This window comes from Zosterops lateralis, assembly GCF_965231275.1.
Source record: "Zosterops lateralis genome assembly, chromosome: 8".
NCBI lineage: Eukaryota > Metazoa > Chordata > Aves > Passeriformes > Zosteropidae > Zosterops > Zosterops lateralis.
The window spans coordinates 9,760,096-9,786,463 of record NC_139768.1 but is presented as its reverse complement, the minus strand read 5'-3'; the positions used below and the strand labels follow the sequence as shown (position 1 = coordinate 9,786,463).

General features: G+C 47.3%; 1 protein-coding gene across 1 annotated transcript; it reads left to right on the top strand.

The window, feature by feature from the left end:
* The first annotated feature begins 4,196 nt into the window (after positions 1 to 4,196).
* Positions 4,197 to 26,204, top strand: SCD (stearoyl-CoA desaturase). The gene is made up of 6 exons (XM_083866442.1): positions 4,197 to 4,978; positions 8,778 to 9,063; positions 16,164 to 16,294; positions 19,605 to 19,810; positions 20,993 to 21,225; positions 22,448 to 26,204. The coding sequence occupies exons 1-6, from the start codon at positions 4,952 to 4,954 to the stop codon at positions 22,645 to 22,647; spliced, it is 1,083 nt and encodes a 360-aa protein (XP_083722568.1). The 5' UTR covers positions 4,197 to 4,951; the 3' UTR covers positions 22,648 to 26,204.
* The last annotated feature ends 164 nt before the right edge of the window (positions 26,205 to 26,368 follow it).

Genomic DNA, 26,368 nt, shown 5'->3' with positions numbered 1-26,368 from the left:
ATTTAGCTATCCTGGTGCTGTCACCCCAGTTACATGTGCATTCCCTTCTAACCCTGGCAATGAGACACCAGTGATTTCAGATACTTTATTGACTCCCTTTAACCCCCCATTTCCCACTCAGCAGCAGCAGGGTGGCAAGGTAACCATCAGCTGCTTCTTCCAGTTCTTGCCCTTCCAAAGGCAGTTGGGGGTTTGGCCATTGCTCTTCTTCTGCATGCTCCAAACTGAGGAGCCCAGGTAATCCATACTGAGCTTAGCCATGCTTGAAGAATGAGGATGGAGCAGTGGATCTTCAGGGATTTGTGAGAACCATTGAATTTATAGAGCAGCAGTTGATGTTTTAAGGTGTGTGTGTGTGATGGGGAGAACATGATAGAAGGCAAGCAAGTGACCAGGATGCTGCCAGTTCTTGTAAACATAGTGAATGCCATTTTTGGTGAATGCCATGATACCAGGCTCCTCAAGTCACTGTGTCTGGAGCCACGTGACTGAACAATTTTTAGCTTTCCATTTCAAAGCCCTTTGCTACCTCTCCTGGACAAGGAAGAGTGTGTGAAAATAAAACACAAGGCCATCAGCTTCCAAAAGAAAGCATGGGGAGAAAACAACATCAAACAAGGACTGTGATCCCATGAGCTGGCATCTGATCCCTGGCACCTGAACTCCTGAAACATACAACCCCAAAAGACCTGCAGCTGCCCTCATCTTTCAAGCAGGCATTAACTCTGAACTCTTGCAGTCTGAGCCAGGTCCTGTCCCAACTCACTCTGCAGCCATGGTCCCCTACCCTATTTCTCTGCAACACATAACTGTGCCCAAAAGTCAACTTGTCAAAACCAGAGACAAGTTGGTCTCTTAAGCTAAGAGACCACTGGCAGCAGTGGTGAATGATACCAGTTTTCATCTGCTCTGCAGAGTGGGCTTGACACCTTTGAAGAGCAGATTCTTAATGAGAAAGCATTGGTGAAAGGATGGGAAGGCACCCCAGCACTGCTCTTTGAATGAAAGACCCACAGCATGATTCTCCTACTCTAGAAAAAGCTCTAAAGCTGGAATTGCTTCATACTTCTGCAGGAAATCAATGCAAGGCATGCAAAAATACTTGGAAAATTTTTGCAAGTCTTTATTTTTGGCATAGGGTTCATTTCTTTCACCAGTTTTCAGCTTATTCCCTCATTACTCAAGTCTCCTCTTCTTGTTTCAACTTCCAGCTGTGAAATAGAAGAAAAAAGTGGGAGACAGGGAATGTTGTTAAAGAAGATAAATAAACAACATTAAATAAACCTTGCAGCAAGCATTTTTGTGTACATGGCTTTTTCAACAGTTTTGGATGGGGTAACTGGGGAGATCCAATAAAATTTCCAAGATGTCAACACCAGATGAAATCCCCTTGCAAAACTTACTGCTAAATGGAAAAGTTTGGGAGGGTTTTTTGGGTTTTTTTGGGTTTTTTTAGGGGGGTTGTTTGTTTGTTTGTTTGTTTGTTGGTTTGGTTTTTTGTTTGTTTTGTTTTGTTTTCTTAAGGGGAGAATAGGAAGGAACGTGTTATGGTAAAAGCTTAGCTTTTATCTGCATTTTGGCACTGTGGTGGCAAAACCAGGGTGGCTAGTGCATCCCAGGACAGATATGTGACAGGTCTCTTAAGATGTCTGCTCACTGATACTGTCTTGTAGGAAACCTCACTGCTGGTTTATGCCTCATTTTCTGCAGCCTTGAAAAAGTGTGAGACCCTCTGACAAAAAGAATTCTGCAAGAATTTTTCACTAGCCCAGTTCCTCAGCTGAGTTATGGATCTGTAGGTAAGTTTTAGGAAGGTGGAAACTGCCTTACCTTAGACCATGTGTTTCTAAAGAAATCCAGTGCTGAAGTTCAGGGCCTGTGCTGCCTATGACATGGCTCTGCTCATTGCTGCCCTGCACCATGGCCCTGGCATTGCATCAGCTCTTTTATGAAAGACTATGACCCCAGGCAGCAGTCACCAGATGCAGAAAAATTGAATCAGTTTCCTGAGGACGATGGCTGTAGCCAAATCTTCATGAAGCAATGTTGGTCTACACCACAAGCAATGTAATTCTGCTGAAGGCTCAGCTGGGATGTTCTCCCTGGAAGGAAGGAAAAGCCTGTCTGGAGGGACACCAACTAGAGCTGGAAAAGCCCGATTTAAGCTGTATTGCTGTGTTTATATAGACATTTCTGTTTTCCTACCTGTGATCCCCTTTTGTCTCAAGCCTTGGAGCAGCAGAGCTGAGACAGAAATCTGCAGCTGGGGCTCAGACGGGCAGGGCCGGGTGGGGCCAGGGGAGAGCAGGGCGCAGGGCACAGGCACGGCCAGCAGCTCTCCACAGGAGGGAGCCGGGCAGGCACAGCATGGCCAAGCCTCACATAGGGCCAAAAAGCCTTTTGACAGCAAGGCCAGTTCTGCTGCAATCCAAACATCGGAAAAGCAAACCACGAGGCACACTCTCCACTTCCTCACCAAGGTGTCAGTGCCTGAACCTCGTGGCCACATTCAGGAGCATTAACCTGTTTCAAAGGCCATGAAAATGGCAGCTGGAGGGGTTGGCCAAACTGTGCAGGGTGTTTCTCAGGACTCTCCTTGGCGCAGAAGACTTGAAACCTGCCAGGTGAGCACAGGAGATCAAGATCCAGCTCTTCCTCTATGCAACAACAACAAGAAAAAAAAAAGTGATGGTCACCCCCCAAGATTAACTGGACAGGGAAATATTCAAAAAATTTATTCCTGTTGTGAGGGAGCAGCCAAAGATGGCAAAAGTGTAGCTGCTGCCCTGTATAATCCCTCTTACTTGCACTCTATGTCTGAAGAAAGAAACTCGTGGAAAAGAAAAGGGCTCTGGTGGGTCTGAATATCCAGAAAACTGCAAACCTTGAATTCCCCAAAGCCTCACTGTCACCCACTGGTAGCAATCTCAGGTCTGCTCCTGGTTCATGACATTGAGATTATTTTCCCCATGTGTTATGAGCTGGAGATTACCTCTTTAAAATCATCAAGTACCGTCTTCTTTTTACAAAAATTATCTCTTTTCTGGTTTTCTTTTGGAAATAGCAGGAGTCAGGTTTCTTTAGGGTAGTTTTTAGCTCAGTTTGTAGTTCTTTCAGCACTCACATACGAAATAGGTAGAATCTTTAATTTAAACATAATTTCTCCTCAGTGTTGTTAACCAAACATTTAATGGAAAGCCTTCACAGAGACAGTTGAAAGTCCCTCCCTGACTCATGTCCACTTTCACCATCCAGGAACATCTTCTGATTCAGGCTCTCTGTTTTAATATTGTATCTCAAAAGGTAGGCATAACACAAGATCCTAATATCAAATTTAAACACATACTCCTCACAGACCTCTTTATCCATCACAGTGAAATGAAAAAGCAGGGACATATTTCCCACTTTGCTGGACACCTCTAAATCTGGAGAACAAATGGGCTGCTGTTATTTTTCATTGTCACTTTCCCCTTCCAGTGATTGCAATGCAATTCACTTTTGACAGTGGCCACTGGATAAGCCATAATAAGTCTGAGCAGCATCAGCCCAGGGATGGACTCTGCAAGATCTTGGTGTGGTCAGCTCCACCACTGCAGGAGAGCTCCAGACAGGATATATGTCAAAGGATACGGGCACACTTTTGGCTTTTTACATCCCTGCTCCACTCCCAAAATGACTCATGTGTCAGCAGGGGACAGACAGAACACGGGACACACTATTGAATAGGGGAAGGAGCTACAAGAGCTCCTGGCCAGGGTGGTGGCATTAGGGGACCCTAAGCCTTGGTGCTAAATGACTAAGAGTGCCTGGCACGGTGACCACACGGTGGAGTTAGGAGAGCCCCGGGCTCTGCCACCGAAAAAGTTTGATTTGTAAGAGCCCTGCTTTTCTCTTTTAATGATGAAGGTCTCTGTGGAATACGGTTTGAATTTCGGACAGAGCTTGGATCTTGGATAGAGGCTGGATATTGCTGGCATTACTGGCTAGCGAGGAGGTTGTTATGGGAAATAGCTGATGGCAAACTGAGCTACTACTTTTTCCTTCCATCCTCTGCTGAAGGCACTATGTTCTGGGGACAACAGACTGGATTCTTTTTAAAATGTTACAACCAACAGTTTCCAAACTATTTGCACATATCGTGATGAGTATCTACACAAATAGACATGCTTATCCAGACATAACTTGCGGGGTGCTTTTCTTTGCAGAACTGTATGATTTCTATACACTTGTAGAACGCTCCCCAGACACACCTCCAGTACAGACAGATGTTTCATGATGAATCCCCTCCTTCCCCCGCCGCAGCCCACATCCAGCTGGGGAAGGGGAGCGGGGCTCCCTGGCATCTCTCACCCCTGGGGAGCCCCTTATTTCACGGGGGGCAGCCCTCGCTGCCCGGTGGGGCTCCCGGGGCACGGCGGGCGCGGGGCCGAGCGCGGAGCGGAGCGCGCCGCGGGGAGCGAACAGCAGATTGCGGACAGCCAATGGCGAGGGCAAACCGAGGTGGCACCAAATTTCCCGCAACCAATCAGCTCGCGAGGGGGAGGGAGAGGAAAAAAAAAAAAAAAAAAAAAAAAAAAAAAAGAACAAGCAGCCAGGCATCATGAGAGAGCCTGGCCCTCGTCATCCTCCTCTTCCTCAGCATCCTTCCTCCCTCCCGCCCCCTGGCTCGCTCCGCCCCGCTTCTCCCCCCGGCTCCGCCGCCAGCCGAGCCCCCGCCGCGATTCGCCGCCCTCCGCGCTGACCCCGCGCATCCCGGCCGTGGGCAGGGGGTCACCGGGAGGCCGGGGCGCGCAGAGCCCGGCCCCGCCAGCCGCCGAGCGAGCAGCCCCCTTTAAATACCTCCGCACCCGCCTCCGCGAGCCTCACAGCTCGCCGAGCGAGGAGGCGACCGGAGCCAGCCTCTCGCCAGCGCCCGCGTTCCGCCGCCGAGGAGCACAGCCAGGGCCGCCCCATGCCTGCGCACTTGCTGCAGGAGGAGGTAAGCGGGGCCCCGGGGTGCGGGTGCTTTGTCTTCCCTTCGCCCCTTCCTCCTTCATCTCCGCGCTGCGCTGCTGCTGTGTTGGGGAAGAGGATCTGGGCATCCCCGCGTGTCTGTGCGCGCACGCACACACACACACACACACACACGCACGCACACACACACACACACACACGCACACACACACACGTGTGTGCCCGTGTCCTCCCCGCACCGCCGGGAGCCGAACGGCTTCACTGGTAACTTAAGACATCAGCCCAGTTCTGATGGGGAGCCCGCGGGTGAAGCGGAGACATCCGCCTTCGAGGTGATCTTCCTGGATCCTGTACCCTCAGGTAGACTGGGCATAAAATTCAGGTTTATTTTCAAAACACAAATCGAAGCATGCTGAGTGCTTGAATAGGGCTATTCAAGAAGATCTTTTGTACCAGGAAGTAATAGTTTTTTTGATAATACTCAGACTGGAATTTTTTAAAATTTTAATTCTTTTTTTTTTTTTTTTTTTTTTTTTTTTACGAAGAAAGGGGTTTCACTCACAGGGTTTTAAAACCAAATATTGCATGCAGCAAGAAGTGTCTCTAGGACAGACACAAGGTGAAAGCTGCCTGCCCAGATGAAATGAATGACTGTGTCTGCATTGCTTGAGCCAAGCAAGCATGCAATAGGGAGACTGCCCATTTTTGGCATAAGAAGGTCTGAATAACAACCTGACACACCAGTAAGATGTGTACAGATGTTGGATTTTTAAAGATTTTCATTTTTATTTTTATGGCAGCCACCCTTTGCCCAGAGGGAGGAGGCAGGGGCTTGATTCTGCTGTTTGTGCTCTCACCTTCTCATCCTTCCCCCCTCTGCCAATGCCTAGAAGTGGATGTAAATCATAGCCCTGCTCTTTTCCTGTCACCAGCACACAGGGTCACCCTTGGTCCTTTTGTGCACGTGCCATGACCTTCCAGGGATGCTGTAATGTAAAGAACTTTACTTCCAACGCCCCCCTCCCCAAAAGAAAGGATGTCAAGGGCAGCGTGCTCAAGCCATGTTTCATGCTTTTGGCATGTATTTTGGGCCACATCCTGGAAGCTGGAAAGAATGCTGTCCCTGCGTCATGCTGGGCATATTCAAATGTCCTGGACCTAAGATTCAGTGCCCTGGGGCCCGTACACTGTACCCGGTGCAGGAGCCTTTGAGCTGCAGTTGGTTGTATAAGCTGGCCGGGTGCCAGGATCACCTATGGCGTGTTCAGGGCTGGGGAGGTGGGGGTGTAGATGGGGAAACACATCTGTTGTGCACATGAGAGCTGCAAAGTCATTCACAAATGAGAGAAAGCTAATGAAAATTATTTAGCTGGCCTCTTCCTTCTCTCAGCCCTAGATCCCAGATCAATCTCCATCCCGTTTTCCTCGGTAGGAGCCACTATAGTCATAAGGTGATAAAAATCCTCTTTCTTTCCTCGTTCCCCCCCCCACCCCCTCCTCCCCGTTTCTACCTACACAGCTGCCCTCTCTCCCTCCCTCTTCCCCCTATGCTCCTCCCACCAAGTCTGTAACGGTGGAGCTGTTGCTATTTCACAGCTTCTTTATAGCCCTTTTGTTCAAGGTTAGTTTACATGTGAGAAATGACCAGCCTGATTATATCAGTGTAATTCCAGCAACATAGGTATGCTGGTAAAATTCCTCATGTGGCTACTACAACTCTGGAAGAGATCTTTTTTTTCCTTTCTGCTGTTTTCTTTGCGCTCTCCCACCTCCTCCTCTGCCCCTGTGTAACTTTGAGTGACATAAGCTATCATGGAGGAGAAAAATGCAACTCCAACCCCACATTCTTACTCTGGAAGCAGCATGTCCATATGGGGTGTGTTACCCGTCTAATTATATCACCAATCACTGCTGGGAATTTTTCCTGCATAGACAAGTCTTGGGTCTTTTTGGTAGATTGTCGTGCTGCCAAGAAAGAAAATTGTGCCTTTCTGCCAAAATACCAGATGAGAATATCTAACACTTGGGAACAGGCAGGACTTCTCCTAATGTCTGGATTAGAAGCCATTTCTCATGGCTCTTCTAGTGTGGGGATTACCTCTAAATTCTCCAGCAGATGAGAGTATCATACCCTTAAAACATTAATTAGGAAAGCAGGCAGAGACTGCTTATAGCAGGATGCAGAAGAGCCTGTCCCAAGCTCAGCAGCTTGCCTGCGTGCAGTAAAGGCAGCAGGATACTTTGTGTCCAGTTTTTTCCTTTCCAACCTTTGATTCCCCAAGGAAGAACTAAAAGCGCTCCTTCTGTAGAGATCATTTTACTTCCCAAATGTGGGGAATCTGTCAGCCTTGCCAGCTCCTCCCCATCGGAAGGTATGTCTGTAACCCTCTAGTTTCAGCCCTTGGGAAAGGGAGGAGTTGGGGTGGCCACGTAAGCTGCCTGGCCTGATTTTAATGCCTCCCTCAGGAAACTAGGCCATGGCAGGATGGTGGTCTTTTATGAATCCTGAACACCTGAGTGGGAATCTGCTGTTAATTCAGGAGAGATTTCTATTGGCAAAGGAGCTTTCCCAGCTTGACCGCCCTCCCTCCTGCAGTCTGCTCTCTGTTCTGCTGGCTGACCTTTAGTGCCCCTTCACCCATGGAGGCAGCAGAGGGATGTGTCCTTTGGGAACCTGCCCAGGGTTGGGATGGGGCTGGCGTGTGCAGGACACACCGCGTTGCATCCCACGTGCTTGGCAGCCCCACAGCCACGTTGGGCACTTGCACTCAGGACTGACAAAGGACTGCGAGTACCAGCAAGCACACGAGTGTCAGGATGGAGATGGAAATCGGTGATTCAGGGTTCAGTGACCTGTCTCATTAGGGTCAGTCCTGCCTGCTCCTTTTGTCATGCATGCCTGTTCAGGCAGGCTGTCACTCAGCCAGGGCAAACAAGCATGTTCTGAGGGAATGTTGTGTCACAGTTACAGAAGGGAGCCAGGATCCAAGCTGAGCCAACTTTGCTGCTTAAAACTTCCTCTCTGCATGCTGGTGGCCATAGATCAGAGGATTGTCTTCCCTTGCCTGCCAGTGGGAAATGAGAAAGGGATAAGAGTCTTAGCAGCAGGCACAGGATAAGTAGCTGCAGTTCTAACTGGAAGCACCTCACCTGACTGCCTCCATCCACTTATCTTCAAGCATGTTGGTCTTGCCACATCACATCTTGGAAGGTGAGGCAGGAGACATAAGGAGGCACCCCAGAGGAATCCCTCTGTGAATCTTCCTGATGTTCTCCTGTGATCCCTGGTGGGGTGATATAAATAAGGAGGATATCAAGAGCAGCCCACTGATTTAATATAAAACTGTGTTTCAGACCATATTTCTCTCTCATCTCTTTGTTCATTCACAAGATTTCCTTTATTGTTCTCTGCTCATGCACAAGCCCAGACCACAAACCCACCTAAAAACACCCACTAATCAAGCTGAAAGAAAATAAGAATCCTTTCAGTCTGCAAGTGATCTCACCAAACCACTGGTGGAAAAGAGACTGGCTTTCAAGTATTTTTCTTTACTTTTGCCACCCTACCTACCATGCACCTCCTCTCCAGAAAGACCAGGTCCCCATCCTCTCAGGCCATGACTCCATATGGCCAGAGCAGGCTCTTCTCTGTGCCAAGGCCTCAGCTGAAAGAACAGAACCTTGCAGGGAAACTACAGGCTGTGAATCTTTACACTGCCAGCCTAGATGCATGCATTTCTATTTCTTGAATTGATAACCACCAACTTCTTGTTTTGTTTTCCCTTTTTTCCTTTCTCGAAAACATCCGTTGCTACCTCTTCAAGGAGTTCTCCTCCAGCTCCAGCACCACTGCTGTTGGCACAGTCACCTCCCGGGTGACCAGCAATGGAAATGCCGTCACGGAGAAGGACTTACTCAATCATGACGACGTGGCAGTACAGCGGGGCATGATGGACGATATCTTTGATGGGACCTACAAGCAGAAAGAGGGCCCCAGGCCCCCACTGCGATACGTCTGGAGGAATATCATCCTCATGAGCCTGCTGCACCTAGGGGCCCTCTTCGCCTTGACACTGATACCTTCTGCAAAGATCGAGACGCTGGCATGGAGTAAGCACATTTTTCTATCTGTTTCCTGATATCCACAACCCCTAAATCTGTTGGTGGTGTTTTATTTTTCCTCCAGGCTCACAGACTCAGGCATGAGAGAGAAAGATGCAGGGGGCTTCTTCTAGAAGCAGCTCCTCAGCCAGATTTGTAGCAAGCTGTGGAAAGACCTAGTGTCTCTTGTAAGGTCATACATGAGAGGAAAAGATTTGGCAGGGATTTGGCTTGTCTGCTCAAAGAAAAAACTTGATTCACAGACATTAGGCTTGGAAATATCTTGAATGTGCAGCTCAGCTGCTTCTGGGGTGAAGCACAAAAACTGTTTGATAGAGTACTGTGACAGTGCCAGAAAATTAGGAGGAAAGATGCTAGCAAGAGCACCTTAATGGGTGTTTGGGGAAACAAGCCACAGAGCACAATTTGGCATGAGACTGCTGCCCAGACATGAGAACCTTTCCTGTCCTTACCAGGGAAGTGTAAATCCTACAGATCCTCAGTGTGTGTATGAGGGAAAAGAGAAAAAATACAGTTGTGCTGAAGATAAAAGTCAAGAACTAAATCTGAAGCTCAGGTTTTTTATAATTCTTAAAATGCACAGATTAGCCACCGTCATCCCGGAACTAAGTCTGACAACTTTCAGAAAATAAATAAGCGTCTCTCCAGGCAGCAAATTCCAGTGGAAAGCACAACCCAGCAGAAGGTAGCTAGGCAAAGCTCTGCTTTCTCAGAGATCTTGGCCTGGGTAGGAACCAAACTTCTCTGACTGCTTGAAAGGCAGCTGGGCCCAGGGCCCACTCTGCAGGAGAGCCTCGCTTTCCACGAGCCTTTGTGTGGACCCCTGGAGGAGTCCAGAAGCCAAATGGCTCCCAGTAGGGAGGTCGAGAGATTGCATCCAGCCCCTGCTTCTGTGAAACAGAACATTCTGAAACAAAAAGCAACAGTCTAAATTGAGGCCTGCTGGGGTGGCTCTTGGGGTCAGTAGTGCTCCTGCTTCCTGGTCAGCCTGGCTATGGATGGACCCTGGGGCAATCCACACTCTCAAAGTCTATTTTCCCGATGGCTGTGTGCAACAAGTATCACAGCTGAACCGGGAAGGAGATGGCCTCCTGCATGGCCAGGCTGACTCTTCATCCTGAACCGTATCAGCCTCTCACAGGCTGATGTCTGGGGGATGAACTTCACTGGTGGCAACAGAGTCTGGCCACAGCATCTGCAAAAGCAGAGGCACTGATGTGTTCCCTTGTGCAGCCAACATGGGCTTTCAGGGGGATGTTGTGACAGAAGACTTTGCTGGGCCTTTCCCTTATGAAAACCGGACAGGTTGTACTTTCCCTGGCCTGTCAGAGCTGGGCAGAACATGCAGCCTCAGCATGACCTTGGAGGAGCATTTCAGGGCTCTTGGTCCTGTTCTGTGTTCCATCCCTGGGCTGGAGGCTAAGCAAAGGCTGCTGGCTTCTCTTACTCACTGAGCTGACAGCCTGGGTCCTCCAATTTCAGTCAGATAACCTCAGGATGTTGGGGCAAGGAGAAAGGAAAAAAAGTGAGTTGAATTTACAGATTTCATTTCAAGCTGCTGATATGCTCCATGATTTACAAATCCATCCAGCCCCTCTCCCTTGAGTTCCCTTAGGATACTTAAGAGGGCTTGAGCATCTTTATCCAGAAAGTTAATGCTGTTTTGAATTTTACTAAACCCCACCCTACCCCAAAATGGTCTCTGAGGCAGTGTCTTTGCAACTGTGAGTCTCTTTAGGATGCCTGTATGGCATCTCATGGCACTTCCCAGGAATCTGCTTTGCTTTTTATCTGGTGTTAATCCTGCTCTCCTTGCTCAGTCAGCTCTGATGTGAAGTGCCAGTTGCTCTCCTGCCACTGTGAGGCACTGCAAGATTCCTTGGTGGATTCTGGAGTGACATGTTCTGGGAATGGGAATAGGACATGGTGTTGGGGGGAACTGCATGGTTCTGGAATGGCTGAACATCAATCCTGCCTTATCAAAGCTGGAGTAGCTCCACCAAGCTCCCTGTCCTGCACTCCTGTTCTGGGAAAGGACCACTGTTCATGGCACTTTGCAGCCAAGTCAGAGTTCCCTTATAGTTCATTCTCCTCCAGCACTAATATCAGCTGGAATATTCTTATCCTCCACAGGTCTACCTTCTCAGCAAGGCTTCTTGATCCTTGCATTGCCCTTTTCTCAGGCCATACTTATTTGGCATATATAATGTATCTGTGCCTGTCATGTCAGTGACTTGCTGTTTTTTTCCATCACCCTCTGGTAGCAAGAAGAGGACTACAGTTCCCATGTTACACACAAGGATAGTGCAGCAGAGACTTAGGCTGCTCCTAGCAGTACACCATAGGTCATGGCAGGACAGCTCTAGGAACATTAGTTCTGGAGCTGCTGGAGTTTTTGCTTGTCTCTGTTTGTTTTTCAGATAATTTCTTCCTTAGGTTGTGTACATATGATACAAAATTAATATAGTCCCAGATGTTCTCTGTTGTGGTGCAACAGGCAGCTGTGAGGCCTGATAGCTCATCTACCTTCTATAATTTATTCATTGCTTATACCTACTTCATCCAGGCCACTGTCTCCTTGATGTTCCTGTCCCTTTGAAACCAGCTATATTGGTGACTGTCCTCTTTTGTTTTCATTTCTCTGTGTGCTGATTCCTCTTTGTCTCTCAAGCTCCCCAGCCCTGCCTTCATCATTGTTTGCTGTTCTGCATTGCTGTGTGCATTGTATCCCCTGATCTCTTTCTGGTACAGAGCTTCCCAGAATGAGCTCGGGTTGTTGATCAGGTGAGAACTCACCATCACAGGAGCTCTCTGAGTCTGTCCAGCACTGGCTTTCTAGTCAGCTCCCCTTTTCTTTATTGTCTTCTCCACTGCACTTCTCAAAGTCTTGCTTAGTCTTCTCAAGGATCATGGGCAGATTTTACATCATTTGCCAAATGGCACAGAGTCTGACTTTAAAAGGGCAAGGATGCAAAGGTGATGGGCAGTTTCTTCTCTAATAGCTCAGATCCTCCCTGGAAATGTGATTTGTGAGTAGTCTTTTTAGCCCTCAGATGCAGCAGACTGACAGTAATTATGTTAACTCCTGTTGGCCTGGACAGTAGTGTCTGTAAACAGGAATGGTTCCTCTCGACATGGTGCTCTGTCAACACCTCCCTTCCCTGCAGTGCCAGAGGCTCCAGAAGCGTGGGTTGATACCATAGTTTGTTGTTGCTATATTATCTTTGGACCAAGGTGAATCTTGCTGGATAATTTAGCCAATTCTCACAGTCTGAAAATCCCAGTCCATACAACCCCATGAGATACAACCAGCAAAGTATTTACAGTGGGTTTTTTTACTTTCCCATCAAGACTACTGCTGGCAACACCTTTCCACTTAGTGCTCCCCCCAGGCTTAAGTAGCAGTTTGTGTGCTTCTCTGAGTGTGGCAGGGAAGTTAGGTTTCAGTGACAGCAGATCCTATTGCTCCTTCTAAACATTGTTCCCTTTGTGCAGCCTGTAAATTTCATTGCCCCTGGTATCTTTCTGGTGAGAGTAGCAGGACTCGCATGGCTAATAGTGACTGGGCAGCAAGGAGGGAACAGTCTTGCACTGAGCAAAAGTCCAAGGACACCTTCTGGAGCAGGAACACCTCTTCATGTAAACATCCTTGGTGTTCACTGCAGGTGACAATGCTTTTAGCACATTCCTAGTTTCTCATCATAACTTGGGTCTGAATCTGGGCCCTAAAGAAGTAAAGCCTAATGAGTCATAGCTATGACTGAATGTGGAATGTTTTCTGTTTAATTTTGGGAGCATTGAGTGCTTATTACTGCCAGTGGTCACAATTCTTTGTATTCCAGTTGAGTGGGTCACTGGGAATATCATACCTGTGAGTTGCCAATCTTTTGAATGTTGTGTAGTTCAAAGCATGGTATGGAAGATGACTTTGAATCCTCAGCTAATGGAGTCCCTAAGTCCTTCAGTTTGGGGCAGCATCACAGGGCAGGTGTGAAAATCTGTGCTACTTTATTTCACCTTCTCTACTCTATTTCCAACTAAATTCTTAGTGGATGATCTTAGTGGAGGAGTTTTTCTTCTTCTCTGTGAGACGCTGATTCTCTGACTATGATCATCACTGTACCTGTTTGTGGTGGTGAACTCTCTGAATCATAAGGGTGTTGGATTCTTCTGTATTCCACAAGGATTTCATTGTGCATATCCTGTCACTGTCACATAAACTCTTAGATATGGCTGACAGATCTAATTGTCTCCAGGTAGGGTTTGGCTTTCTGTGGGGCTGGTGCCATGAAGGGATAGACTGAGAATCAGCTGCTTTCCCACAGAAAGTGTCTACCCCTTAGATAAACTACAGCTTCTATATAAGGGCAAGAGGCCAGGCAGCACAGGATTATAATTAGAGAGTTATGGCCATTGTAGTAACCTGGGATGGAGCTCCAAGAAAAGTCAACATGAGCTGCTGAATTTCATGGGCTTTGGATGGAGGCTGTGTCTGTTCTATGCCAGGGCACCCAAAAGCAGTGGGTACTTTTCCAATTTTTTTACAAAAGCTTCCAGGAAAGGCTACCCAAAAGCAGATACTGGGTTGTCTGGTTTTGGAGTCTGGTGGTGTCTTCATTACGTCACATTTTGTGATTCCCTGTGCTTGCTGATAATGTCTTTGTTGCTGGTGTCATTTTTTCCCAACAGGGATATTCACAGACAAATTCTGAGAATTGTTTGTATAAAAGAGATACAGACGAGCTTCCTTTCCTGCAAACAGTCTTCAGCCAGACTAATTTTCCTGGAGGCCTCTTTTACCAAAATATGCTCAGTCACCATGTGAGGATTTACCAGATAAGAAAAGCTGAAAATTCAGGGCCATGAATCTGGCCTCTACTCATCTAACCTGGCATTTACTTTCTTGTGCTATTGAAGATCATGAAAAATCACATAGTTGATTTGTGTCCCTGGTACACCATCAGTTCGTAGGGTCTGCTTGTCCTACAATGGACAGATGTGCTCTTTCCCTAGTTGCCCTACATATCCATTGCAAGTGCCATTGTTTATCATGGACTTTCTGTCCTGTGTTATTTGTGGGGATAGCACTGACTTGAAATGTATCTTAAAATTTAAAATAAACAGGTTGTGAGTTGGTTCATAACTTTCAAGTCAGAATCATGAAACTGAGTAAGATCCTCAAGGTTTCCAGCACCAGTAAGGCCAAAGGGACACATGAACCAAATTCCCTGTTCCATCATCCTTCTCTCTTTCCAGACTTGGTCAGCTTTGTGAGCTTTGTTCAGCTCTGTTGTCTCTTGCAAAGGCTGGATCCTGCTGTATTTGCATGCTGGGCTCTTCTGAAAGACCACCAAGGTGCTGGGAGACCACAAGGCAGAGTTATGCTGGTCCAAGGCTTGTGCTGTATTCAGCAGCAGGCAGGGGAACCAAAGGAGAAGATGAAGATGGGGAGTCAGGGTCAGATCCGCAGACAGGGAAAGCCTCTCTTGTGCAGCGGGGTGGAAGTGAGAAAGGTTCATGCAAGTTTAAGGGGCCAGAAGATGATGTTAAATCACCCAAGACAGGCTTTTAGTGGATAAGAGATCAGGTTGAGAATGTAGAAAAAACAAAAAGGAGGTGACAGAAGGAAGATGAAGCAGGAGATGAGAGGAAATAAAGCCTGTATTTGAATGACAGAACCAGACCATGCCTGGCCCAGGCCTCAGATTTCTGATTCCAGACAAGTTTCTGTTAGAGTATCTGGTTTTCTGGGTTCAAGATAAACTTGATTAGAGCCATTTGGCTAAACATCAGCATACTACCAGCAATTCCTATCTATGGACTTGCATGTAAGAATAAAGAACTCTTTTCACGATCAATACAATTGGCTGAAATGTGCAAATTTATACCAGGAAGGTTGCCCTGGGGGACTGGTAAGAAGGCATCCCAGAGGACTAGAGGTGGATCAGTTGACCTGTTCACAGATGTGCACCCTTCCCTCTTTGTATCTGAGCTTGCATAGCAAACTAGCTGTTGAATGCTCTCTTTTCCCCAAACTTCCTGACCCTTCTTTCCTAGAGGAAGAGTTAATTTGCAGAACTAATTTTCTTCTTACTGTATTTTCTTAGTGTAATGCTGCTATGAAACTCTTGGGGTCTTTTCTCCATTTTAGTTTTAGGATCAGATACTAAAGCTGAGGTTAATTTCCAGAATTCCCAGGAAGACAAATGGGCACACAGACCAGGGCAAATATCAACATGTGATGTTTTGGGAGAGGGATGTGGGTTTTTATTAGATGCCAAAGGGGCAAGGAGTTCATTCTGCCCTGTGTGAAGAGGGAACACATGAAGCAGCCTCAAAGCTCAGCTGGGTCCAGCAATATCTGCCCCTGCCATGGGCACAACTTGCAATGAATCATTAGCCCTGGGGTTTCCTTCTCCGAAAGGTGCAAGAGTTGAGCAGAGGGCTAGGAATGGTAGCCTCTGGGCAAATTTTAAGCTAGTGCTAGAGCGGAAGGTGAGCTAGAGCTGAAGGTGAAGCCAAGATTTCAGTGAGAGGATAGGTTAGATCTTTTTTAGCCAGCTTCTGCTGAGAAAGGGAGCAGAAGAAAAGCCTAACCCTGGGCTTGATTGTCCCTCTCAAGAATGCTAGGATTATCTACCATCTCTAGGTGAAAATAATGTAAAAGACATTTAGTGGGGAGTGGTGGAGCCTGGATTATTCAGGGCGGAAGGAAAGGGAGAAGCTGTTTGCTGGTGGATTGCAGTGCTTTTACCACAGTGCTTTATGGAAGGAGCCACTTTATACAATTTTGACTATTCTGCACTGTGACAGATGGCACTATGCTGAAGAACCAATCCTTGTGACAAGTCTTCTAAGGGGAAGTCTCCTTCCTTGTTAGAAATGAAAAGCTGAATTGATTTGCCTGAATTGATTTACCTAGGAGGCTTGTGATAGCTTGGGCACTCTCACATTGAGTTTTATTACCCCAGTCTGTGCTCTCCATGGATTCCTCTCTTGCTTATACAGCTTTGGGGGAAGGCCCACCTTTGTGTTACTCTGCCTGAAGTTTTGCTCTAATGGCTCAAACACTTTGTTTTCCTTTGTAGCTGTCCTGTGTTTCATGGTGTCTGCTCTGGGGATCACAGCTGGAGCTCACCGCCTCTGGAGTCATCGGACCTACAAAGCCACGCTGCCCCTGCGCGTCTTCCTGACTATTGCCAACTCCATGGCCTTCCAGGTAAGCACTTCCTCAGTGTGCCACTGCCCCTCAGAAGGAAGTGCTCCCATGAATCCCTGTCTCAGATATGGGACACGATCTGATGAAGAGGTTGCTCTCTCCTACTACCTCCTGTTAGGAAAAAGACAGTCCTTTCCATCTAACACTGCAGTGCTAGAGTCTGTCTCATCTTTACCTTGTCCCATCAGAGGTTGACTCTGAGACGAACCCAATGGGGAGAGGACAGCTGGCCAAGACCAGGGGTAGGAAAGCTCTCCAGAGCAGGAATGTACCTTTCTCTCAAGGTGTGATCTCCCTGTGCTTGTGCCAGGTCACATGAAAGAGGTGTGGAAGTGTTAAGTGTTCTCCTGGTGTTGCCCCACTCTCCTTCTGATGTGTGGCTGATAAAGGAGAAGACATCTGCAAAGCTAAGGAGGTAGAATTCTACAGGATGTAGAATTTGATACTTTATAAAGACCAAGAACTTGTTGAGATTTAGGGAATGTTTCTTTTATTCAGAAGTGTGATATTTAGGACTAATTATGGTACAAATGACAGCACTGGCTTCCAGAGAGTTGTCCCAGGTCAGTGATATTTTAAGGAGAGAAGGGTTGGGCCCATTCAGAGTGGCACAAGTGACTGCAGGCACTGTTAAGCACCTTGGGAGGTTGCTTCATCTCTCAAAGAGGACGAACTCAGGATATTGCCTAACTACTGTGAGAGTACTTCACAGTCCCCAAAGCAAACAAAACTGCAAATCTGTAGAAGTCAGAGTGAAAACTGAGATTGGCATGGCACAGAAAAATAAATCCTCTCAGGCTTGCTGCTGTAAGTCAGCCCTAACAACTTCATCCTCCAACTGCACTGAAAGGTTGCTTGTCTGTGGGAAGTACTCAAGAAGGTGTCAGAATGTAGCACTTTCTGTTATAAAAAGGTGAACACAAAAGTATCAGTGCTGTGCTCTTAAGTAATTCTCCAGAGGATATTACTTTGTTTACATGTAATGAGAACAGAGTAAAGTTTTTTCAGCCGTGAAAAACTTTCTGAAACATTGAATTTCTTCTTCTCTGATAGTGCCAAGCAGCAGTCTTTGATGAGGAAGGGGAGGGACCAAGCTGCTGATTCCAGCCAGTGGTCCAGCACTCAGCAAGGCAGTAGGATGGGTTGCTGTGTATTAGCTAGTCCTGTACAAAGACCATCTTTCAGAGGGTTATAGGGCAGAGGGGGAAAGAATTTGCTGAGCTATTGCTGTAGGGGATAGGAATAGACAAAGATGAGAGACAGACAGATATTTCAGCTTCAATAGGAACTAATCCAAAGTTTTACTGAAAATTCGATACTATTCCCAATGGATTTTTTTTAAATAGGTACTTTCAGTGAGATCAAGAGAAGATTTATGTTGAATTTATCTCATTCCTATTAGCAGCAGAGGAGATCAGTAACTCTTAAGATCATAGAAGTTTATGGACTGTTTTATCTTAGGTCCCCCAGAAAATGCCTGCTGGCTGCTCAGAGACCCGTGACTTGTAATTTCAGAGAATTTGTGATTTCTGTCTCTAACTGGCTTTTCCACCTGCAAGACCTGTCAGCTGCAGCACAACAGAAGCTCTCATGTTTATAGTCTGTAGCTGCAAACTCCCAAGAAAGAAGGCATTCTTGGCTTTGCTTGCTTTTTTCAGAAAGTTAGGATTTTCAGTCAGGGTTGCAGTTAGAAGTAGTCCCAAAATAAGAGCTGTAGAAAAGATAATGAGCTAAAGTTTGGGTAGAGATACAGATTTTTCAGGTTTGAGACTCCTGATTTTGTCTGTAGACAGGGTGTGGTGGATGAAGTCATACCATGATCCAGCCGCATTATATGGTCTCTTTCCAAATTTGTGCCTCCTGCCTCCAGCAAGACAGGGAAAACCTTCCCATATGTGCAAGCCCAAGTTGTCTGTCAACTTTCAGACTGGGCTTTCTCATGCTACATGGTGCTGTGTAGGGTCTGGAATGGGAAAGAGACTTTCAGTCACTGGTGAAACTTTTCCAGCACAGGTACTGGTTGAGTTTTTCTGATTACTAGGTAGAGAGGGGAGCTGGGCCACCCTCTTCTGGGGGAATACTGGGTGACCAAGCTCTGGCCAAGATCAGCAAGGGTTGCTGATACCTGGAGATATTTGGCTAGAAGGAAGGCAGCATTTCCCAGTATTTGGAAACAAGCAAGAGTTTAATCTTGGCCCATGTCTATCACTGTCTTCTTGAATTGCCTGCAGGTAAATCATTTTATCTCAGTTAGAGGAGGAGTGGTTACAATACTTGAAAGGGACTTAAGGAGTTGTGTCTCTGCTACAGGCTCCCTGTATGGACAAGTCCCTTAGTCTTTCGAGGCAAAAAATAGGGATGGTTATGCCATTTCCCTGCCTTCAAAGTGTTTTCAGGAAAAGTCCTGGGTATGTAGGAGATTAAGGAGCCTCTTGTGTAATACAGATAAAAGAGCCATGGTTGGATCGCTATTTCATGTTTTCTAGGATGGTGTAATACATGGCTTTAAGCTCATTGAAATCTTGATACAAAAAAACGATCACAGGCTTATGAAAATCTATTCTTAAAACCAGCCAAAGCAATCGTTTCATAATACAAATGATAAAAGCGTTGACATTTTCCAAACAGTATTGATTTTGCTACTTAAATGGAACAGTAATGGGGCTGAAGAGAGGTATTTTTGAGAAATGTCATTGAAATGGTGTATTTGTTCTCTTTCTAAAAAGGGACCTTAATTTTAAGACTGTTTGATTTCCAGTGGAAAAAAAAAAGTTAAAAAAAGCCTTGCCCCCCCCCCCATCCCCCCCAAGTTAAACATCTGATTAGGCAATTCCAAGACAAGCAAGGCAGGATGACCTATGGGAAATGTCAAGTACAGGGAAGGGGCAGGTCAGCCCCAACTGGCACTGTGCAGGGATGGCATGGATGGGGACAGGGATGGGAATGGGATAGGAGCCGAGCATAGGAGGGTGGGGCACCAGCCAGCCAGTGGCTGCTGCAGGGGTGGGGCACAGGCTGACCAATCAGAGCCTGCAGCACCATGGGTGTGGTACAACCCCCCGCCCCACCCAGAGGCCAATCAAAGAGCAGCACTGAGGCACCCCTGGCGCTGCTTCCCAAAAAACCTGGAGAGATGCAGCCAAAACACCATCTCTGTTTTAAAGGCCAGAAACCCCAAATTCTAATGAGACATAATGCCACTGATACAAGGTCAGCTCAACAGGATTTAAGTATTTAAATATTTCATACCATTCCGTAATTTGAAGGGAATGTCTCTGGCCCTAAGTTTTTCACTCCCATTGACTTGCAGAATGACATCTATGAGTGGGCCCGGGACCACCGTGTCCATCACAAGTTCTCCGAAACAGACGCAGACCCACACAACGCCATGCGGGGCTTCTTCTTCTCCCACATTGGCTGGCTGCTTGTGCGCAAGCACCCCGACGTCATCGAGAAGGGGCAGAAGCTGGACCTGAGTGACCTAAAGGCTGACAAAGTGGTGATGTTCCAGCGCAGGTGAGTGGTGGGGTCAGCCCTAGAGGGGAGCCATGGGGAATGGAGCAGGGACAAATGGGCTGGGAGCTCAAGTGGCTTTGGTGGAACGTGAGAGGATTGAGGGCATCATGTGAGAAATGTGACTCTTCAGCATGCCCAAGGCTTTGCTGTGAGATGAACTGTGAGAAATGAGCTGTTTAGAATCCAGTGCTACCTCTAGCCGTCCCACACCCTTCTCTTGCCTGACTACCCTGCAGCATCTTGCCAGCAGCAGGCTGAGCTTCTCACCACAAAGCCCCCCCCACCTGCTCACCCCACAGCCCAGCTGCTGCTTTGGCTGGCCCAGAGCCCACACACAGGTGCCTCTGAGACATCCTTGGAGATTGTACATCTTCCAGGCCATGTGTGTGCCCCTCTTCCCTCGGTTTTCAACAGTATGGTGAAAGAAGGGTTGAAAATGGAGATGCAAGAGGGGCAGTAACTGGGAAGGACAGTCTTGATTCACTCTTGGGTAGGATGTCTCTCAGCCATCTGGAGCTATACTAGGACTGATCCCCAGAGCAGGTGAGCCTATCATCAGGGCTGCAGGGATGTGGGACTGAACCCATATGGTAACCAGCCTAAGTCAGGAAGTCCCTAGTTCAGTCCTAGACTGATTTTTATTGTGGGTCATCAGAGTGGTTCACCTTCCTCTGCTGCCATTCTTCTAGTGTGAGAGAGCCTACATGTTCATCTGTATGTTCATCTGTGCCACTTGACTGCACTTGTTGATGGGGTATATTTGTAGACAGAGCCAAGTCTGCAAGGAGGAGTTGCAGTACTTGGCCAAAGCCAGAGAAAAGACCATCTGTGGGACTCTGGAAGCATGGAGTTGCCTTTACAGGGACCAGTGTATCTGAGAAGCAAATGACAGATAAGGCCAAAAGCAGCAGCTGGTGTCTGGATTTATGTTTTATTGCTTTGTGCATATGTGAGGAGATCAGGGTTTAGTCTGAGTCTCTTGCCTGATGATAGGACTTGGGAATCTTCAGGCATGGCTTCTGCACATCCAGAGCAAAAGATACAAGGTTCAGGAATGAGGCATTTCTGCACTTGATTTTCCCTGTATAGCTGAGCATGAGTCCTCCAAACGGAGGACTGAATCGGTCCTTCCTATCCTGCCTCTGCCACTGAACACCTTCCTCCTGGTCCCTTCCTTTCCAGATACTACAAGCCCTCAGTGGTGTTGCTGTGCTTCACAATGCCAGCTGTAGTGCCCTGGTACTTCTGGGACGAATCCATCATCATCAGCTTCTTCATTCCAGTCATCCTGCGCTACGCCACAGGGCTCAATACCACTTGGCTAGTGAACAGTGCTGCTCACATGTTCGGCAACCGGCCCTATGACCAGAACATCAACCCGCGGGAGAACCCCCTGGTCAGCCTGGGGGCTATGGGTATGTTCAGCATCTGTGTCTTTGCTGCAGGGGGACTGTAGAACAGGGACTGCCTCTTGGGGCTGCAGCTGCTTCTAGGAATTTCTATCCATCCACGTGTCTCCTATTTCCCCTGCACCCTTCCCTTCCAGCCTTTGCATCTGGGAGTGTTTCTCATGCTGGCCAGTGAGTACCTAAGGGCAGTGGGGTTATCAGCTCCCGTCATACTCTTTCCAGGCTGGAAAGGACTCTGCTACACTTAGCACCTTCTTATCTCAATGGCAATATTTTATTTACCCTGCTCAGAGGTCTCTCTGCCACGTTCACTAGACTGAAAAACGTGTGCTGCAGTCATTGCATATCTGTCTGAGATTTGTCAACTTGAAAACCAGCAGATTCATATTTTGACATGTTCTCAGGACAGCTGGTGATTTTGGGGGTGCTTAAGGGTAAGACAAGATAGATGCTTTCATGCTTTCTACTGAAATTTTGGAGATCTAGGAAAGTAAATCCCAGGATCAGCATATGCCCTTATCTGTTCTTCCATGCCTAAATCCTCATCTGTTTTGCACCACTGTACCTCACTGGGGCTCCACTGATTTCTACCACCACAGGATCTGCCTGTGGAATCTTAGTAGAGAGGGATTGGAACTGCAGACATTCAGGGGTAGGAGCAGGCATCTGAGTGCTGAAGCCAGTGTTGACAGTGTCCAGAACAGATGGTGGCTGACTGGTGCAGATTACTTAGTAGAAGTGTCTGCTTCTAAGCAGATGGCGTTTTTCCCCATCTGGAAATGTCCTTTGGATTTGGCATTAGGATTGCCAGTGTTATAGTAGTATTGATTAGCCTGGTTTGTTGGGGGCTTGCTGCTGGTCTAGCTGGTAGCTGATTTAATACTACAAAATTTCTTGGGGTATCAGGGGAAAAACTATTAGGAACCCCCTGGTGTATTGGTGCAACTGGGGAGCCAGGGCCTTTCACCCTTCCTTGCCACATGCTCATTTTCCTCTAAAGCACCAAAAATCCTCTGTGATTGTCATTGCCTCATTTGGGCTAGTCCTGACATGCTGGGTCATGCCCAAATTAGATGGGGTAGATTGCAGAAGGGTGAAATTGGGCTGAGAGAAGAGAGAAACTTTGACTCAAACCAGAGCCCATGACAGGAATACAGTGCTTTGGGTCAAGATAAAGGGTCTATCACCTAGAGCTCTGCAATATCCTCTCCCTGGTTGTGTTTTTCAGGAGAAGGCTTCCACAACTACCACCACACCTTCCCCTATGACTACTCCACCAGTGAGTTTGGCTGGCGCTTCAACCCAACCACAGCCTTCATTGACCTCATGTGCTTCCTGGGGCTGGCCAGCGATCGCAAGAAGGTCTCCAAGGAGGTGATCCTGGCTCGGAAAATGCGGACTGGAGATGGAAGTCACAAGAGTGGCTGAGTTCCTGCTCCCTTTCACACACACATCCACACCTCTCCTTCCTCCGTTTTCCTCCCCTTCTCCCTTCCTGACCCCTCCAAACACGCTGGACAAAAGTTTAATGTTCTGTTAACTAACTACTGAATAATGCTACCAGTTTGCTTAAGATAATGATAAGGAGTTTTAATGCCCCCCTCCCACGCTGCATTTTGTGTGATGTGTTTAAGATCTAGGACTCTGCCTTTATAACACAAGGCCACCCTTTCCCTCCTCTCCTTTCTCTTTCTGTTTTCCTCTCCAGCCTCTATAACCTATCTCCCGCTTTACAGTGTTCCAGTCTCTGCCTGGAAGAGAAGCTGGTAGGAAGTGGCCTGGGGAGGCCCATTGCAGTTGGCTATTGGCTATGTACTATTTAGTTAAGGGAAGCCTGTACCAGCCAGATGAAGAGTTGAGCCAAAGTCAGTGACCCTCTCCCCACTACCTTCCCCCCAAAGTTTCTGCCACTGTCCCTCCTCTTTTCTCAAGGGCTGCTGACAGACATGACATGACTAAACTGCTCTTCCTGGGAAAAGCAGCCCCGACCATTGCTCTTGCCATCAGAAAGAAGAGTTGTTTCTTTCCAAGATGTCTCTTGGGAAGTGTTCTCCCCTGCTCCTCACCACCTAGCCACTCTGGCTGGGGGGAGGAGAGTGCCCAGACTCTCTCAGATCCCCAGCCAAGTCCACCAGTGTCTGGTGGATACAGTAACAGCAGTGGGCACTGGAAGGGGAGTGCTGGTGGCCTTAATTTCTACTCCCTCTAGTGTCACAGCCTCTCTCCCTGCACTGCCCTCTGTGCCACAAGGGACTGAAGGCAGAGCATGACTCCGAGCTCCACAGCTGTTTTGGAGAACCACAGTGAAGAGGAGGACAGATGGAGAGGTGTGCCACTGGCTGCCAAGAGGCAGCACCAGCCCATCCTGAATTTTGTTCACCTCCACTGCTGAGATTTTTGCTGGCATTTTGCTTTGCCAAAATGGAGAGGAGGAGAAGGATGTAAACCAAAGCTCCACCTCTGAGTTAAGCTGCTTTATGTGTTGGAAAAACAGGGTCCCTTCTGGGTGGCAGGCAGATCCACATCTTTGCTGATGGGACAGGACAAGGGAGCACCTGCAGGTGTGGGGAGGAGTGAAGGTGTCTGCAGGACCAGGTATTTTCATCCTCGGGGGCTCCACTCAACAAGTGCCTGAGAAACTTGTGCAGGAGAACCAACGTGGGGCCAGGTGGCACAGGGGGCTCGAGGAAGTTGAGACCTCCAGGTGCGACATTGCCACCAGTGTAAGGTGCCTCTGTGCGTTCTTGCCCAGGGTCTGCTCTGTTGGTTTGCCATTCCCTGCTGAGCAAAACCAGCTCTGTGTTAGTCCCTTAGCTTGCCTCCCAGCCCCCTCGGCGAGTCATCTCGCCACCTCGCTCCTTTGCCAGTGAGATGGGCTGCGAGGGCGGCTGAGCCTGCAGAAAGGTCAGTTACATCACTGAGCCATGTGGGCATGCAGCTGGGGAAAAAAGTCCACGTGGGTGTTGTTTCCTGCAAGTTGCAGAGACCAGCTTGAGTTCAGGCGGTCGGTTACATTAGGGATGTTACAGTGTCATGCCCCTCACTGAGGTGAATGTGCTTTTTCCCCCTTAATTCTCCTAGTTATTATTAATTTTTATTACTTTTATTATTACTAGTTTTAGCAATAGTACTGTTTTTGTTGTTTCAATGCATCAATCGGAGCTGGAGGAAAGCACAAGAGGTAGCTGGAACAAAGTGATGTTGGAGTGGGGTTTGCAGCATCTCCCTTATTCAGGCAGGCCAGGGAAGGCAGAGACAGTGCAAATGCCAACTTCCCCACCTCAGCTCTGCCATGTTGCAGCCAGGGAAGCTTCATGGGAGTGAGTGTCTGCAGCTTTGCTTCCTCCTGCTGCAGTGGAACTCACCAGGAGCCAGGATAGCTCTGTGATCTTCTCCTTTACAAGAATAAGCTTATTACTCAGAAAATGAGTGTGTCTCCTCACCTTCCCCTCCCTGCCACCGCCATGACCTTGCTTTTGCTCAGCAATGGGACCCTTTGAGTTTTTGAGCTGTAAGGAGTGATGTAGTCTCCAGCCAAGAGGAACAAGGACAAATGGAGAAGAGAGTCCTTCAGCTCCTGGTTTCAGGAGACAGCATCCTTACTGCTCTGAGGCTTTTGACTGCCTGGATGCTGGCTGGAGCAAAGGGAATTGTGGCTAGAGCAGTATCCTACCATTTGAAAAAAAAAAAAATAAAAAGCCCTCCAAAAAAAGAGAAACACTTAGCTATGTAATTGTGGGCTGACTTTGCTCTAGTGTAAACCCCTCTGAACTCGTGGAAGTCCCCAGAGAGGATGAATTTGCTCCAGCCAGTAATTTGAAAGGGGAGTGGGCAGGGGAGAAGGGCAGAATAATTTCCTTGCTCCTGAATTATTTCCTGGTGCCCCTAAGGTGTAGTGTGACATACCCTACAGTAGAGATCTGTGCTGTGAAATGCAGCAGTATTTCACATTCTCTCAGCAGAGAAGCAGGGCTTGACATCAAGGGTCCCTTTCAAATTTCAAATGCTGATTTGGGTCCAGATTCTGGAATGAGAGTGGAAGTTGAGGAGCAGTAACCAAACAGTCCTGGTGTTTGTCCAGTCACTTTAAAGGTAGATTGGCAAATATCTCTGGGTGCCTTAAATCTTTCTTTAATATACATAGAAGTATTGACAGCTATTTGCCATTTGTTTTTGTTTTTGTTTTTTTCTGAGTTATGAACATTCAAGGGGTTTCTTAATTATTTAATTGCCTACATTGAATTGTGGGTGCAGGTGATTTTGAATGTATTTGAGTTAGAATTTTTGTTAGACTAAGAAACAGATACAACAGTTTAAGTAGAACTTTGTTTGAGATAGATATATATATATATACCTATAAATATATATATATATTTTTGGTGGCATGTTTGTGTCCTGGACGCATCATCTGTATGTTTAGCTTAAATGAGTCTGTGAAAGATGGAAGCAGTAAAAGCAGCAGTGGGACCTCATGGCTAAAGCAGCTGGTACCTTTTGCCAGCTTAACAGCTCGCTCACTGCATGATTTGGAACAAAGTCACTTAAAAACGCTCTGTGCCTCAGTTTCCCTATCTGTAACAGGAGGTTACACCCTGCCTCCCTGAGGTGTGGTGAGGCTCGCTGCCGACCAGCCGAGCACAGGAAGGAACAGTACGAACCACACACTGCTGCTGGCAGAAGCATGGACTGGTTTGTTTTCCAGAACTGTTCCCAGCCTTGCTGGTATTGTGAAGAGCAGAAGTCTAAGTGTTGGGTGTTCAGGGAAGGATTGAGAAGTTGAATCTACACATTGTCTAAGCTCTGTCACTGTTGAAATGTGAGTAGGATAAGATTTTTCACAGCTTAGGGATTTCTGCACAGTAGTATCTCTGTTTTCTGTACTGGAAAAAAAAAACAAAACCTTTTTGAAATAATTTCTACTAATATGGAAACAGACATCTGGTTGTGCTGATCTGAAATTTTATTTGTTCATAATAAAAATGATAAATGTTACTTTAAAACTTGTTGGACTGATGGCATGGTGGGTAGGGCTTGGTAAAGCACGAGATGCTCTATCAGGATGGGGAACGCTGTGCCTTACTGTTTCCAAATCCTCCTCTCTTCCAGGAGAACCAGAGGAAAAACGCCTCTGGCTCTTTAAGCATCATGA

Excerpts from the sequence above, each read along its gene's own strand:
- SCD (XM_083866442.1), top strand. The coding sequence starts at position 4,952 with ATGCCTGCGCACTTGCTGCAGGAGGAG. Across the intron at positions 4,979-8,777 it reads CGCACTTGCTGCAGGAGGAG|GAGTTCTCCTCCAGCTCCAG; the intron begins GTAAGCGGGGCC and ends TACCTCTTCAAG. Across the intron at positions 16,295-19,604 it reads CCAACTCCATGGCCTTCCAG|AATGACATCTATGAGTGGGC; the intron begins GTAAGCACTTCC and ends ATTGACTTGCAG.